The following is a 12714-nucleotide window of genomic DNA, read 5'->3' as shown; positions in this document are numbered from 1 at the left end:
AAATGTATGCATTATTTTTTTATATATAAATGAATGTATTAAATTGACAGCTCTAATGCATATATGATGCGGTTTCACGGTATACCACGGTTTCAAAATTGACGGTTATCAAACCATGTACATTTGCTTATCTACGGTATTGAGAAAAGAAATGGAACCGGATGGAGAATCTCACATACACGTGCGCATCTCAGACTCGTCAACTTGCGAGACAGACACACACACACACGCAGTGAGAGAAAATGTCAGAGAGAAGTGAGGCGAGGGTGTCTGACATGACTGTGTGTGTATGTGTGTGTGTGTGTGTGTGTGTGTGTGTGTTAAAACAGTGTTTCTCAACTGGTCTATTCGGACTGGGTCGTGGACAGTAGGGAAAGAACAATGCCACGGTTCTCCCTTCGAAGATATTTTGGCAGCCACCCAAGTGATAGACTATTTAGGACTGCTGAGGCAGATTTAATGATAATCTCGCAAACAGCTAAAGCAGACATGGGCAATTTACGGCCCACGGGCTGGATCAGGACCTCCAAATGGTTTAATGTGGAATTTTTTCATTGGATATTTCAGCTAACATGCATCGGGACCTCATGCATCTCCACAAGCATTTAACATGCACAGGGTTGCCAGATAAGAGACGAAACATGACGAAATATTACATCTAATGTTAAACTTATTTTGTGCAATCTGGCAACCATGCTTGTGAGTGCACTTTTTCTGTCTCTCGCTTTTTCTGTCTCTCGAACAAACTTAGTGATCTGTAGTGCAATATTCTGCTCAAGGAAAAGTGTTACACGGCTACTCTGTATCCATTCTTGAGGCTGCTTGTGATGTTTGGTGCTACTTTGTAGGTAAACCTTCTCAGTGATTAAATTAAATATAAAAGTATATCTAGGCATCATTGACACACGGAGGGGTAATCATTGACATCATTGACACACGGAGGGGTAATCATTGACATGCGATCAAAAGCCAGCCAGAGACGAATAAGTGTATGTATTTTTTATTTGTGCAATTTAGAAATGTTGAAGTCCCTTCACACCTGTATGTTAATCTAACTCTTGCAGTAATTATTTATCAGAGTCGTGCAGCCTGTGTTATTCTGTTGAAAAACCATCGAGGAGACCCGCATCATGACCCTTTTAGCAAGTAAACGGGTAATGTTTTAGAAAAAACAAGTACACTCGCCGCTTTGCGACAAACATTAAAAGTTCTATACATTTCTTTCTTTTTTTTATTAAAAGATACCTCTGATGTAGTGTTAAATTAACAGGGAAGTAGAGATGGTAAAACACATTTATAAGCTCAGCCTTTATTCAGTTTTTTAATGCCTGAAAAGTATCTATCTTTGTAGAGCAATATAATACTTAAAACAATTGCAGAATAGTCCCATTAGTCACAGATACACTTCAGAAAATTGAGTACACAACTATTTCTGGGCTTAAGAGATACAAAAACCAAATCAATGCAGAACATTGTATCTCAAAAGTAATACAATGTGGCCCCCCATGCACTACTTAAAGCCCGATGTGGCCCCTTTACCAAAATAGTTACAAATATTAATGATTACACACATCACCTTTACAAATTTGTTTCAGGATTTTACATGAGTAAAAGTAACTCTTAAATTTAGACATCAACAACAAAAATAATGTCACTTGAGGCATGTCCTTGTACTGGAAAACCATGAACAAATCTATGCAATATACAAGGAAATGCAACAAAGGATACATTAAATACAGGTTAAGTTTAATCTATGGCAGGTCGACACTTGATTTCCAATGTAAAATCTGTCCTGAAGCAAAACCAGTTGAGAACCACTGAGTTAAAGGTACAGACAGGAGCAGTCTGGCCTCACTGTCGCGCACCTACAGTATATGTTAACTGTTAATAATCATAGGACATTACTTTAAAAGCTCACACAGCTGATGTTATTTTTCATTTAGTATTTAATTTAACATGCTATGCTAACATGCTTTAGTTATATAACATGTTATATTTACATGCTATTTTTTATCATGTTTATATTTGTTTATTATAATTCTGTTTTTTTTCCTATTTATTTTATTTTCAAAAGGGAGACATTTTTTACACATGCTTCAATAAAATAAATGGTTTCAAGTTTCAATTATAATAAAGTGTTTGCTCAAAAATAAATAAATAAATAAAATAACCCTTCTGTTTTCACTGATAATAGTAATTGTGTAATACTGTATACCGTGATACCGTGATAATTTCTGAGACTGTTATCATACCGTGAAAATCTCATACTGTTGCAACCCTAGATTGGGCCAACGAATCCAAATGACAGTGACAGTGCATTATTTATGACTGCGTATGCTCAAAGGCCGCTAGCAGTTATTCAAAATTCTGAAAGAATTACTGTCTTGGTGATGCATTAATGTAAACACAATCAGTTATGTCTCAAGTGAACAAAAATTGCAGGACAACAAAAAGAAAAGAAAAAAAAGATGATTGGTATCAAAATATCAGACTTGGTATAAATCCAATAACATTTTTGTAAATATTAATCAATAACAAGAACATTTTAAACCTAAACGCTGCTCTAGGCTGAATAACTTCAGTAGCTTTAAAAAGTATTAATAAATTATAATCATACAAAGATGGAAAGTAATTTAAGTAGTTTTAATGTTACATTTCATTACTTTTTCAATTTCCAAATGTTTACTTGAATGCATTTTTTGCTGTAAACAAATTTAAGAACTGTTTTCTTGATTTGTATCTAAGATCTATTGTTTTTACTTGTTCAATTACTTGTAATTTGTTTCTTTGTTCTTTATGTAACAAATCACTTGGATTCAGGGAATGAGGAAGCAGGAGACAGCGATTCCAACAAAGGAAAATAATTCTTATTTAAACAAAAACTGCTCACTCAGTAGCAATAACGGAAATACTGGTAACTCTCAAATAAATCAAAAAGTGGAAAACAAGTGAACACGGCTTTTCAGCACTGTGAACAGAAGCAAACAGGCAGCTTGTCAGCTGGGCTCTCTCTCTCTCCGCCGCTGTCTCCTCTCCTTAAATACTCCTGCCACTCCTCACTGAAACACAAGACCAGTGTTAAGGACAGGTGGAGATCATTCACCACTCATTTACCCTGGCCTCATACCCCACAGCATGCCCCCATCTCCACATAACCCCACCGCCTGACTCAGGCTGGGGACCATCCGGCCTGCCACTGACTACCCCCCACCCCCACTACCTGTGATAGAAAGATGGGGGCAGTTATGTCCGATGTGTCCATCTGCCAAAAAGAAAAGCCAGCGGGCTGGTGACATCCAAATAATTAGGCACAAACCAATGAATATAGCCAGTCAGCCCCAGGAACTGTCTCATCCCATTTTTGGTCTTGGGTCTCGGACAAGCCGCAATGGCTGCTTTATCAATTTGGGGATGTCCATATGACAGGGAAGAGGAGAGAACACATCTGAGGACTCTCCTTGCAACCTCTGTGACTTGTGCCAGTGAGAGCTGGTCTCTGCAAATGAACGGGGTGACTCGATTGGTGGCTTTCAAGTTCACCTACGGTCTGAGCTCCTCCCTCTCCAGAACCACCACCCCAAAGTCATGGTAACTGCCTCTCTCCACGGTTTTAGGAGATTGAGGTGGTAAATCTGACATGCTCCACCTCTATCCATTCGTTTAACCAAATAAATGAGTTCCCCAACTCACCGTGTGACCTCAAAGGGTACTTGCCACTTGGCGAGTAATTTAGAGCTCAATGTGGGGAGTAATACAAGGACTTTATCTCCCCAGTGTCATTTCCTGTAGTCGAGTACCCCTATTATACAGCCAGCTGGGTCCACGGTTTCAGAGGAATGGAACCCGTCTTCGGGGGGTGGAAACCCGAACAGGATGGGGTGGGGGACAGAGAGAGAGAGAGAGAGAGAGAGAGAGAGAGAGAGAGCGAGAGAGAAAGCTTGACTGTCTCCCGGATGCGGAGTCAAGTAGTCCTCATCCAACCAGACTGTATACTCCAGTTACACCGGTTGGTGGCACTGGACCCACTCCGCTGTCCTTTTCGTCAGCCGGTTGATGAACTGCTCCAGCACCACCAAGTTGACAATCTCACTGGGGTTGCGGTCTTCGACTAGCAACCACCTCCGACAGAGCTGCTGGGTGAAGACAAAAGGTCGACCGAATTACCCATAGGTCAGCCCTGGGAGCGCTGATGATGTTGCTCTGGGTTCCAGCAGATCCGCTGCAGGATGGCCCGCTTCTGGTCTGAGTACTTCAGCAGGGTAACCACAGGTATTTGTTGGTCTGCGAGCTGGGCCTCTCCCGATAGGAGCAGCTGCAGGTGGACTACCCACTGCGACTTGGGCCAGCTCGACCCTCCAGCGGCCAGTTCAAAGAGCTCCTCAAAAGCCTCGGGTTGTCCTAGGGGCCCCATCTTGGCAAGGGTGATCTGAGGTGGGGGGCTCATGGCCGGTGTCACTGCTGGAGTACCCTACTGTGGCAGCAAGCACCGGAACACCCGTCGGTCCTCAGACTGGGCTCGCAGGAGTGCATCGAACCATTGCATCTGTTCAGAACAAAACTTCAGGAGGGCCTAGTGTTGTGTCTGGTGGATGCCAGTGAGGGTCTTGATGATGTCAGTCAATGGCGAGGACTACATGACAGAAACGTCCCTCAATCCCGGTTTTCAGCACCAGTGTAACAAATCCCTTGGGTTAAGGAATGAGGAAGCGGGAGACGGCAATTCCAACATGGGTCTGCTCGCTCAGTAGCGATAACAGAAATTGAGAAAACTCTCAAATAAATTAAAAGTGACATAAAAGTGAACATGGCTTTTCAGCACAAGGAACGGCAACACACAGGTAGCTTGTCAACTGGGATCGCTCTCTCTCTCTCTCTGCCGCTGTCTCCTCTCCTTAAATGCTCAAGCCACTCCTCACTGAAACACAAGACAGTTGTTGAGCACAGGTGGAGATCATTCACCACTCATTTCCCCCAGCCTCACTCTCCACAACACGGTGCTCGGCCACACCCCCTTCACCACACTTTATTACTGACGCTTTACTTGTCTTAAATAATTACTTGTTAGCTTATACAATATTTACAATATTTACTTAATTTAGAATTTTTTTATGTAGTATCAGAATTGGTATTGAGAATCATCAAATTGCTTATATGTGGAAGCAAAATAGACATTACAAATAAAATATACACTGAATCAGATAACTGAAATATCGGTTTAATAAATTTGGCCAGGTCAATTAACTGGATGCCTAATCTTTACTGCAGTAAAAGAGACACTTACACTGTCGCACATACAGTACATATACGGAGTAAAATTTTTCTAGCGTGGAAAGTAATACTTGTCCTCTCACGGTCTCTAAGTTTTACAGATCCAGTCTTCACATAGATCTTTATCAGACCACGGCACACAGCACAGCGAACCACAGCAATTAGCAGCAGTGTACAAGATGAAACGTTCTGTCAGCAGGTGCCTGTCACACCCTCATTTCTCCGCTTTCTCTTGGCTGGTTTGAGTTTGATCAGTGATTCTGCCTCAGGTGGAAAAGAGTGACTAGCTGCAGCTCTTTCTGTTCTTCAGATAATGTTGCTGGACAACTCAAATTCATTAAGGATGGAGAGAGTGCAAATGAGATTGAAGTCTTTGTCCCCTCCACTCGCCACCTCCATCTGCAATCACGCTTATTATCGAACACACATATAAATGCAAACAACACTTTGCCTTTCATGCATCCTAGTTGTTTGTGAGTGTGTGGGCCTCTGCCTGCTTATGTACATGAGAACATTTGAGTACAGAAGTACTCATTCCATTGACTTTCTCAATGTGACCTGATAGCAGATGGCTTTCTCATGACTGTACATGTAGCTGACCTCTCCTCTCATTTTCTCTACACGACCACAGAGACCAGAAACCGTTCTTCTTCTAGACCTCAACTGGCTGCTTCGCCCACACACTCAGCTCATTTAGCACTACTTAGCTTCAACATTCTTTTTAAACAAACATGGATCACACACAGGACACAAGTGCTTCAGGACGCTGGCTCATCAGCCAGTCAACGGGGTGACTAGCATATTCGCTCATCTAAATATTACCTCTGGGTATATCCACGTGCTGCAAATACATTTAACAGAGAAAAGGTCATAGCGGAGGCAAATTTGCAAACGTAACAACAAATGAGCTTATTGTGTCTTTCCTTAGGCACAAATGGTGTGATGAGCAAACATGCACTTTCATGTTTATAATAAATACAGTATTAGATGATATAGTCTCATTTTACTGTTAGCTTGAGAGCATTAATGTAGCCTGTGTGTATGTTTGAGGAGTGTGTGCGTTTAATCTGTTCTAGATCAAGAAGGTGGTGTTTGTTTAGTTTGTGTGTGAGTGTTTTGTTCAAGGGAAATGCTATGTGATCCCTTTTCCCTGTAAACTGGTTTGTACATCTCATTGCCTCTGCTTTTCTCCTTATACACCAATCAGCCACAACATTAAAATGCTTAATATTGTATAGGTCCCCCTTGTTCTGCCAAAACTGCCAACCCGCATCTCAAAATAGCATTCTGAAGTGCTATTCTTCTCCCCACAATTCTACAGAGTGGTTTTCTGAGTTACCGTAGACTTTGTCAGTTCGAACCAGTCTGGCCATTCTCTGTTGACCTCTCTCATCAACCTGACATTTCTATCCACAGAACTGCCACTCACTGGATGTTTTTGGTACCATTCATGAGAAAATCTCAGGAGATCAGCAGTTACAGAAATCCTCAAACCAGCCCGTCTGGCATCAACAATCCTCCATGCGATTATCTAATCAGCCAATTGTGTGGCTGCAGTGCAGTGCATAAAATCATGCAGGTACAGGTCAGGAGCTTCAGTTAATGTTCACATCAACCATCAGAATGGGAAAAAATTGATCTCAGTGATTTGGAGCATGGCATGATTTTTTGTGCTAGATGGGCTGGTTTAAGTATTTCTGTAACTGCTGATCTCCTGGGATTTTCATACACAAGTCTAGAATTTACTAAGAATGGTGCCAAAAACAAAAAAAATCCTGTGAGCGGCAGTTCTGTGGATGGAAATGCCTGGTTGATGAGAGAGGTCAACAGAGAATGGCCAGACTGGTTCGAACTGTGGTACTCTTGAAACACAAACCTATTACTACAAATTATATCAATATATCTTCATTATTAACTAGTATACTGGATAATGTAGCAGCAAAATCAACAGTAATAATTCCAGTATAAGTAATCAGTAGAAAAGAAGCCTTTTTTTTTTTTTTTTTTTTACTTTTATCTGGACTCACTCACTTTTCACTCACACAGTTATTTTTGGAACACATTCAACATAAATATTATTAAATAATAATTATTATATAATATAATTAGATAATAAGAACAACATATTATAATAGTAATATATCTCAATTGTCCACCAGTCTCTCTTTCATTCTCACTGCCATCACAGCACTCACTCTCCCCGGAGTTCTGATTACACGCATCTGCATATCATTAGAAGCATTTAGAAGAAGCCTTTAGTGGCTAATCAAGGACTGCATATATGCCCCGCTTTCACACACACTTTTTGTCTGTTTTCATCGATAGTATCTCTGAGACTCCAGCCCTTTCTACTATGTTAAACATACCTGTGTCTTCATTATTGCCTGCAAGTATCATAAGACTGTTGTGAGTGGATATTACTCACCTGCTGTTTGCCACTCTGCTCAACTGGATTTACTCACAATGTTCACATCACTGTTTCAATCATATGTTCAATAAACCCTGCTACTAAGTTCATATCTATGTCTCAATGACCGCTTTAACTTTTAAACCCTCATGCTTTTATTTTGACATTCTGAACTCTCCAGGAAGTCCTGTATGTATCTGTTTTTAGGAAAGTTCACAGTAGTTTAATTCACTTCTTATTCAAATTCTGGTAAAAATGCACCTCTGGTGCCATTCTAAATGCATATAAGTGAACCAAACTATCGAGCATCTACATCTGAGATGTTGTTCGCGAGTAGCGCTCAAATATTGCGCAACACTGTGAAGGCTAAAAATAGGCACGTGTGTGTATACAGAGCAGCGCCATTCAAAAACGCTCTGGGCCTGAACGTTCATTTTATATATTTACTTATTAAACATTGCCTTTTTGTTCACGGAGCTAATGCACATATTCAAGTGGCTTTGAATAAAATGCACGAGTCATATTAACTACTTTAATTGTGTTTTAATGGTTCTTTTAAGTCATTTTTGTAAGCTTGACCGTAACAAACATGACTAACACACAGTATCGAATTTGGATACTGGCTCGCCGTACCGATATCCGATTCATTTAATAACGTCAGCATCGGAGCCGATACTGATCCAGGTATCGGATAGAAGCATTCCTACTTTAAATAATAAAAATTATTTCTTACTTTTAAAAGAACATTCTTATATAATATTAATAAATAGAAACGTCCATAAGATGCACGCATATGTGTGTTATCTCTGACACAAGAGAATTTAAATTATATCCTGGGCCTTGAAATTTACATGTGAACTTTCTAGATGAATGCTGACTGATTTCGAGCAAAACGTGACAAAGGGCCACTACCACTAAAGCAATCCTTTTGTGGCAAATCGTGTCGTAATTTTTATATATATATATACATACATACATACATACATACATACACACATACACACACACACACACACACACACACACAAAACAATACATGGACTCCAAGCCACTCATGCTGCAGGAATATAAACTCTAACCTGAACTGATAGAGGAGCCGACCATTTAAAGCTACTGTGAAGAGAGAGAGAGAGAGAGAGAGAGAGAGAGAGAGAGAGAGATGATCGTATCGCTTTAGAAGACATTCATTTAACCACTGGAGTCATATCAATGATGTTTACGCTGGTTGTCTGTGAATTTTGGAGCTTCAAAAACCATCCACTTGCATTAAGGACCTAATGAGCTAAGATATTTTTCTATTTATTTCAAATGTGTTCTGGTGAAGAAAGAAAGTCATACACACATGGGATATAATGAGTGTGAGAATTTTTAGGAGAACAATCCCTTTAATATGGCAGCAGTAAAAATGGAAATCCCATCTTTCAGTTAAAAGAGAGTTTGTTTACTCTAGAAAACACACGCACATAAATTGGAACAGCCTAAAAAATATTGTTTTTAGAGTAGTTTGAGCTTATTATATCATTATTGTCAAATATATTTTCAAATTTTAAATATGATCAAAATATAGATCACAATCTAGATTATATTTTCCCCATTTTAGTAGATGGGAGCTGTACTTGAATAGCATTTATCTACATAAAAAAACTAAATAGCTGCCTGGAGGCATTACAAAAGGCGGGCCACTGAGTAAACTGCCTGGTCTTAAAGAGACTTCAGCTAAAAGCACTGATAAACAGTCCAGAAATAATCATACAATGGCATAAACGGTAAGTACTTGTTTTCATTTCTAGGTATGATCACTAGATGGAACTATCAAATAAATGCTTGGAGTTTCAAGACTGAAGATCTGCAGTTTGAGACAGAGAGATCTCAGTGCATGAATGTTCTCACACTGCAGAGGGGGAGAAAAAAAATACTTCTGAGCAACAGCTTGTGTAAGTGTCTGAGTGTACATTATCTTATTCACACCTTAATATCTCACCAAGAAGATTAATTTAATGTGGCAATTTTTCTTATCTTAAAGATAATTGTGGTATTTCGATATCAAATTCACACTGAAGATTGAAGAGTGTGATTTAGCAAACATCAGATATTAAGCACTACAATGTTTTACTTTAAGACTGCAGCCCAAATCTTCTCCCTTCTCTTTGTCAAGCCATACATCACCATAGCCATCTCTATGAGTCAATTTTTCACTTTGACACTCAGTGTTACTGGGGGCTGGAACTTTCCTGCGTCTCAGCAACAATTTATCAGCGCTGTCAAATACCAACGCACTAGTTTTTTGTGTTCCACAGATACACCTAAGGGTGCAGACCACAGTTGTTTTAACGTCAGAGTTTGTTACCTAAAAAGCTGTCAGTGACTAGTACTCACTGTGATACTCAAGTATTCCCAAAAGTACTATTCACTCGATTCAAGCCTAAATCAACACTTAGACCAAGGAAAAGGAGCTCACTCCAAATCTAATCAAATCAAAGATTAATTTCATACAAAGAATGAATATGTTTCAGATTGATTGAGATGCAACTTTGACCAGAACCTTACCTGACATGATTACTGCAGAACTTTGTAAACTGTGGCTGATTGATGAATATTAGTCTGGAATCTTCTTGGTCTGCTAGAGAGGTCTTCTCTGATGTGTCATCTGTCTTTTCATACCCTAAGAGAAGGAGGGCAGGGAAGAATACAGCTAAATCCAAAATAGTAAAATACAAAGTGTGTTACAGGAAAACAAAATTCAAACACGTTCCGAGCAATTCAAAACGTTTTTTATATTATTTGCTAATGGATTATTTGACAATGCCATATTTATAGACATTTATGGACGAACTCACAACATACTTATGGACGTTATAGACATTTCCGAACTCAGAAGACAGAAGTAATATTTCTCATAAGGCTGTGAGATGTCATTTCCCATTGCTTTCTAATGGAGTGTTTAGACATATGGGTGACTGAACATCTTTAAAAGACAAGATGTTCGAATCAGCCTACTAGTTTTATGAAAGCAATGGTTATTTTACACCATGACCGATCACTCAGCCATTAAATACAAATCTCAGGATAATGTCTTTAACTAATATCACACCTTGAGATGCTAAAGACTTTTAACCTCTAAAGAAGTAGAAGATTCGGTGTGTCTAGCTTACCCGCTGACACTGGGAAGGTATCAAAACAATCACTAAAATTAAAGGAGCACACAAATAAGAAAGATGATTCAAATCTAATGGTCCATCAAATCACTCGATTCAGATCTCCAGGTAGCTGAAGTCATTGTTTGGGCTGGTAACAGCCAGCTGAAAAATAATTGTGTGATTTTACAGGCAAACAGAGCCCAAGGGGACAGATGAGTGAAAGAAGGGTAGCTCAAACAGATTCCCCTGCAGTCATCCACACACGCACGCACGTGCATACACGCACACACATAGACTCCTCAAAGGGCTTTCCCTTCATAGAGCTTATTTACAGGTTCTATTTGCAACAGCAACCTAGGTTCTTCATGCTTGAACTGCATGACCCAACAAAGACTTGAATGTTGTTTGTTTTTTATTATTATTTTCAATAACTTATTATAAACAGTAATGAAATGTGTTTAAAAAGATATTGCGACATCAATTAATTAATATGCAAAAGAAATGTTTGAGGGTTGTCAGTAAATTCAAATGAATCACGAATAATCTCATGTTTTGTAGCACAAGTTTGAAATTACCTGACATTGCCTCGAAATGTGTATGTCTTTTCGAAACATTCTCAACATTCAACAATATGCCAAACCATTTGTTGGCAATATAAAAACATAACAGGCAGATTTGCAGTCACAACGCTTTATTTAAAACATGACAAGTAGTATCACGTAAACAGAATGACTCGTGACGAAAGTGCTCTCATAGCGATTATGACTTCTGAAGACTTTAACTAAAGCCCTTGAATGCAATACCTTTAGGACTATTTTATATAAATGTATCTCTGAAGTAGGGCTGCCCCGACCAAAGATTTTCCTAGTAATTTAAGCCATTAGTTGACTAGTCGCACGTTTATTAATTAAATTACTTGAATACCTATATATATTTTGAGAGGCATCAGAAGATGGTTTGAGTTCCAGACTGAGAATGTTATAAGTAAAAAAAAAAAAATTTTTAAAAATTTTTGCATGAAGAGTATCGTCTATGAGTGCTGCAAATGACATCATACATCTCAGCTCAGGAGGTGTTTTGAGTTCAGTTCACTTTATTTCCACAGAACAGTTCATTGTGAACGCAACTCTGCAGCCTCTACATCTGTGATTAAAACAAAATAATACAGAAACATGTTCAACTTGAACAATGATTTATATTTCAGTGATTATCATCATTATTATAAGTTTTTCATTTTCTAAATAAATGTAGTTTTCAATACAAAATCACCGATTAATCAGCACAGGGGTTGCCGATATAATTGGATATTGCAAGATAGATATATAGATATATATTAGTGATGCACGATAAATCATATCGCAATTGCGATGTCAGCCTGTGCGATCATATGACGGCAAAATGCTGCGATTATATTAAATAAATAAGTGCATGTGTGGACGTGACAGCCCATTCTCTCTGAGAGCTGTTTGCCCATTTTCTACACCGCTAATAAAAAATGACCAGTCAGTCTCAGTTTAGGGAGTGGCAGGTGTGTTTCCAGTGTGCAGCGTGGAAATCAGGTGAAAATTGACATATATATATACATATATATATATATACATATATATATATATATATATATATTGGTCTTGGATAGACAAGATTGGCAAATGCTTATTAATAGTACTCTTATGGCTAAAATGTTTACAGTGTTCAGTGGCTAAAATATCAACATGACTAAATGTTACTAAAATATGACTAAAATGTCAACAGTTTTCATTGACTAAAACTACATCAAAAAGCCCAGTATGCCAAAGAAAACAAAGCACAATTACAGATGTGTTTGCGAGTGTCACGCCATATGACAAGTTTTCACAGAGATATAAAGAGACATGATGCACCGTTAGCAAAGTGGGATTTCAG

General features: G+C 38.8%; 1 protein-coding gene across 2 annotated transcripts in view; it reads right to left on the bottom strand.

The window, feature by feature from the left end:
* The window catches only part of LOC127617163 (phospholipid-transporting ATPase IA), a 197135-nt gene that overhangs the window by 151598 nt on the left and 32823 nt on the right, over positions 1-12714 (bottom strand). For both annotated transcript variants that reach the window (XM_052089080.1, XM_052089078.1), the window contains exon 2: positions 10223-10337. In XM_052089080.1, coding sequence (XP_051945040.1) covers positions 10223-10337 — 115 coding nt within the window. The remainder of the gene's footprint in view (positions 1-10222; positions 10338-12714) is intronic.

This window comes from Xyrauchen texanus, chromosome 23 (genome assembly GCF_025860055.1).
Source record: "Xyrauchen texanus isolate HMW12.3.18 chromosome 23, RBS_HiC_50CHRs, whole genome shotgun sequence".
Classification (NCBI taxonomy): Eukaryota; Metazoa; Chordata; class Actinopteri; order Cypriniformes; family Catostomidae; genus Xyrauchen; species Xyrauchen texanus.
Note: the sequence above shows the minus strand (reverse complement) of the source record. Positions and strands in the feature narration are given on the sequence as shown.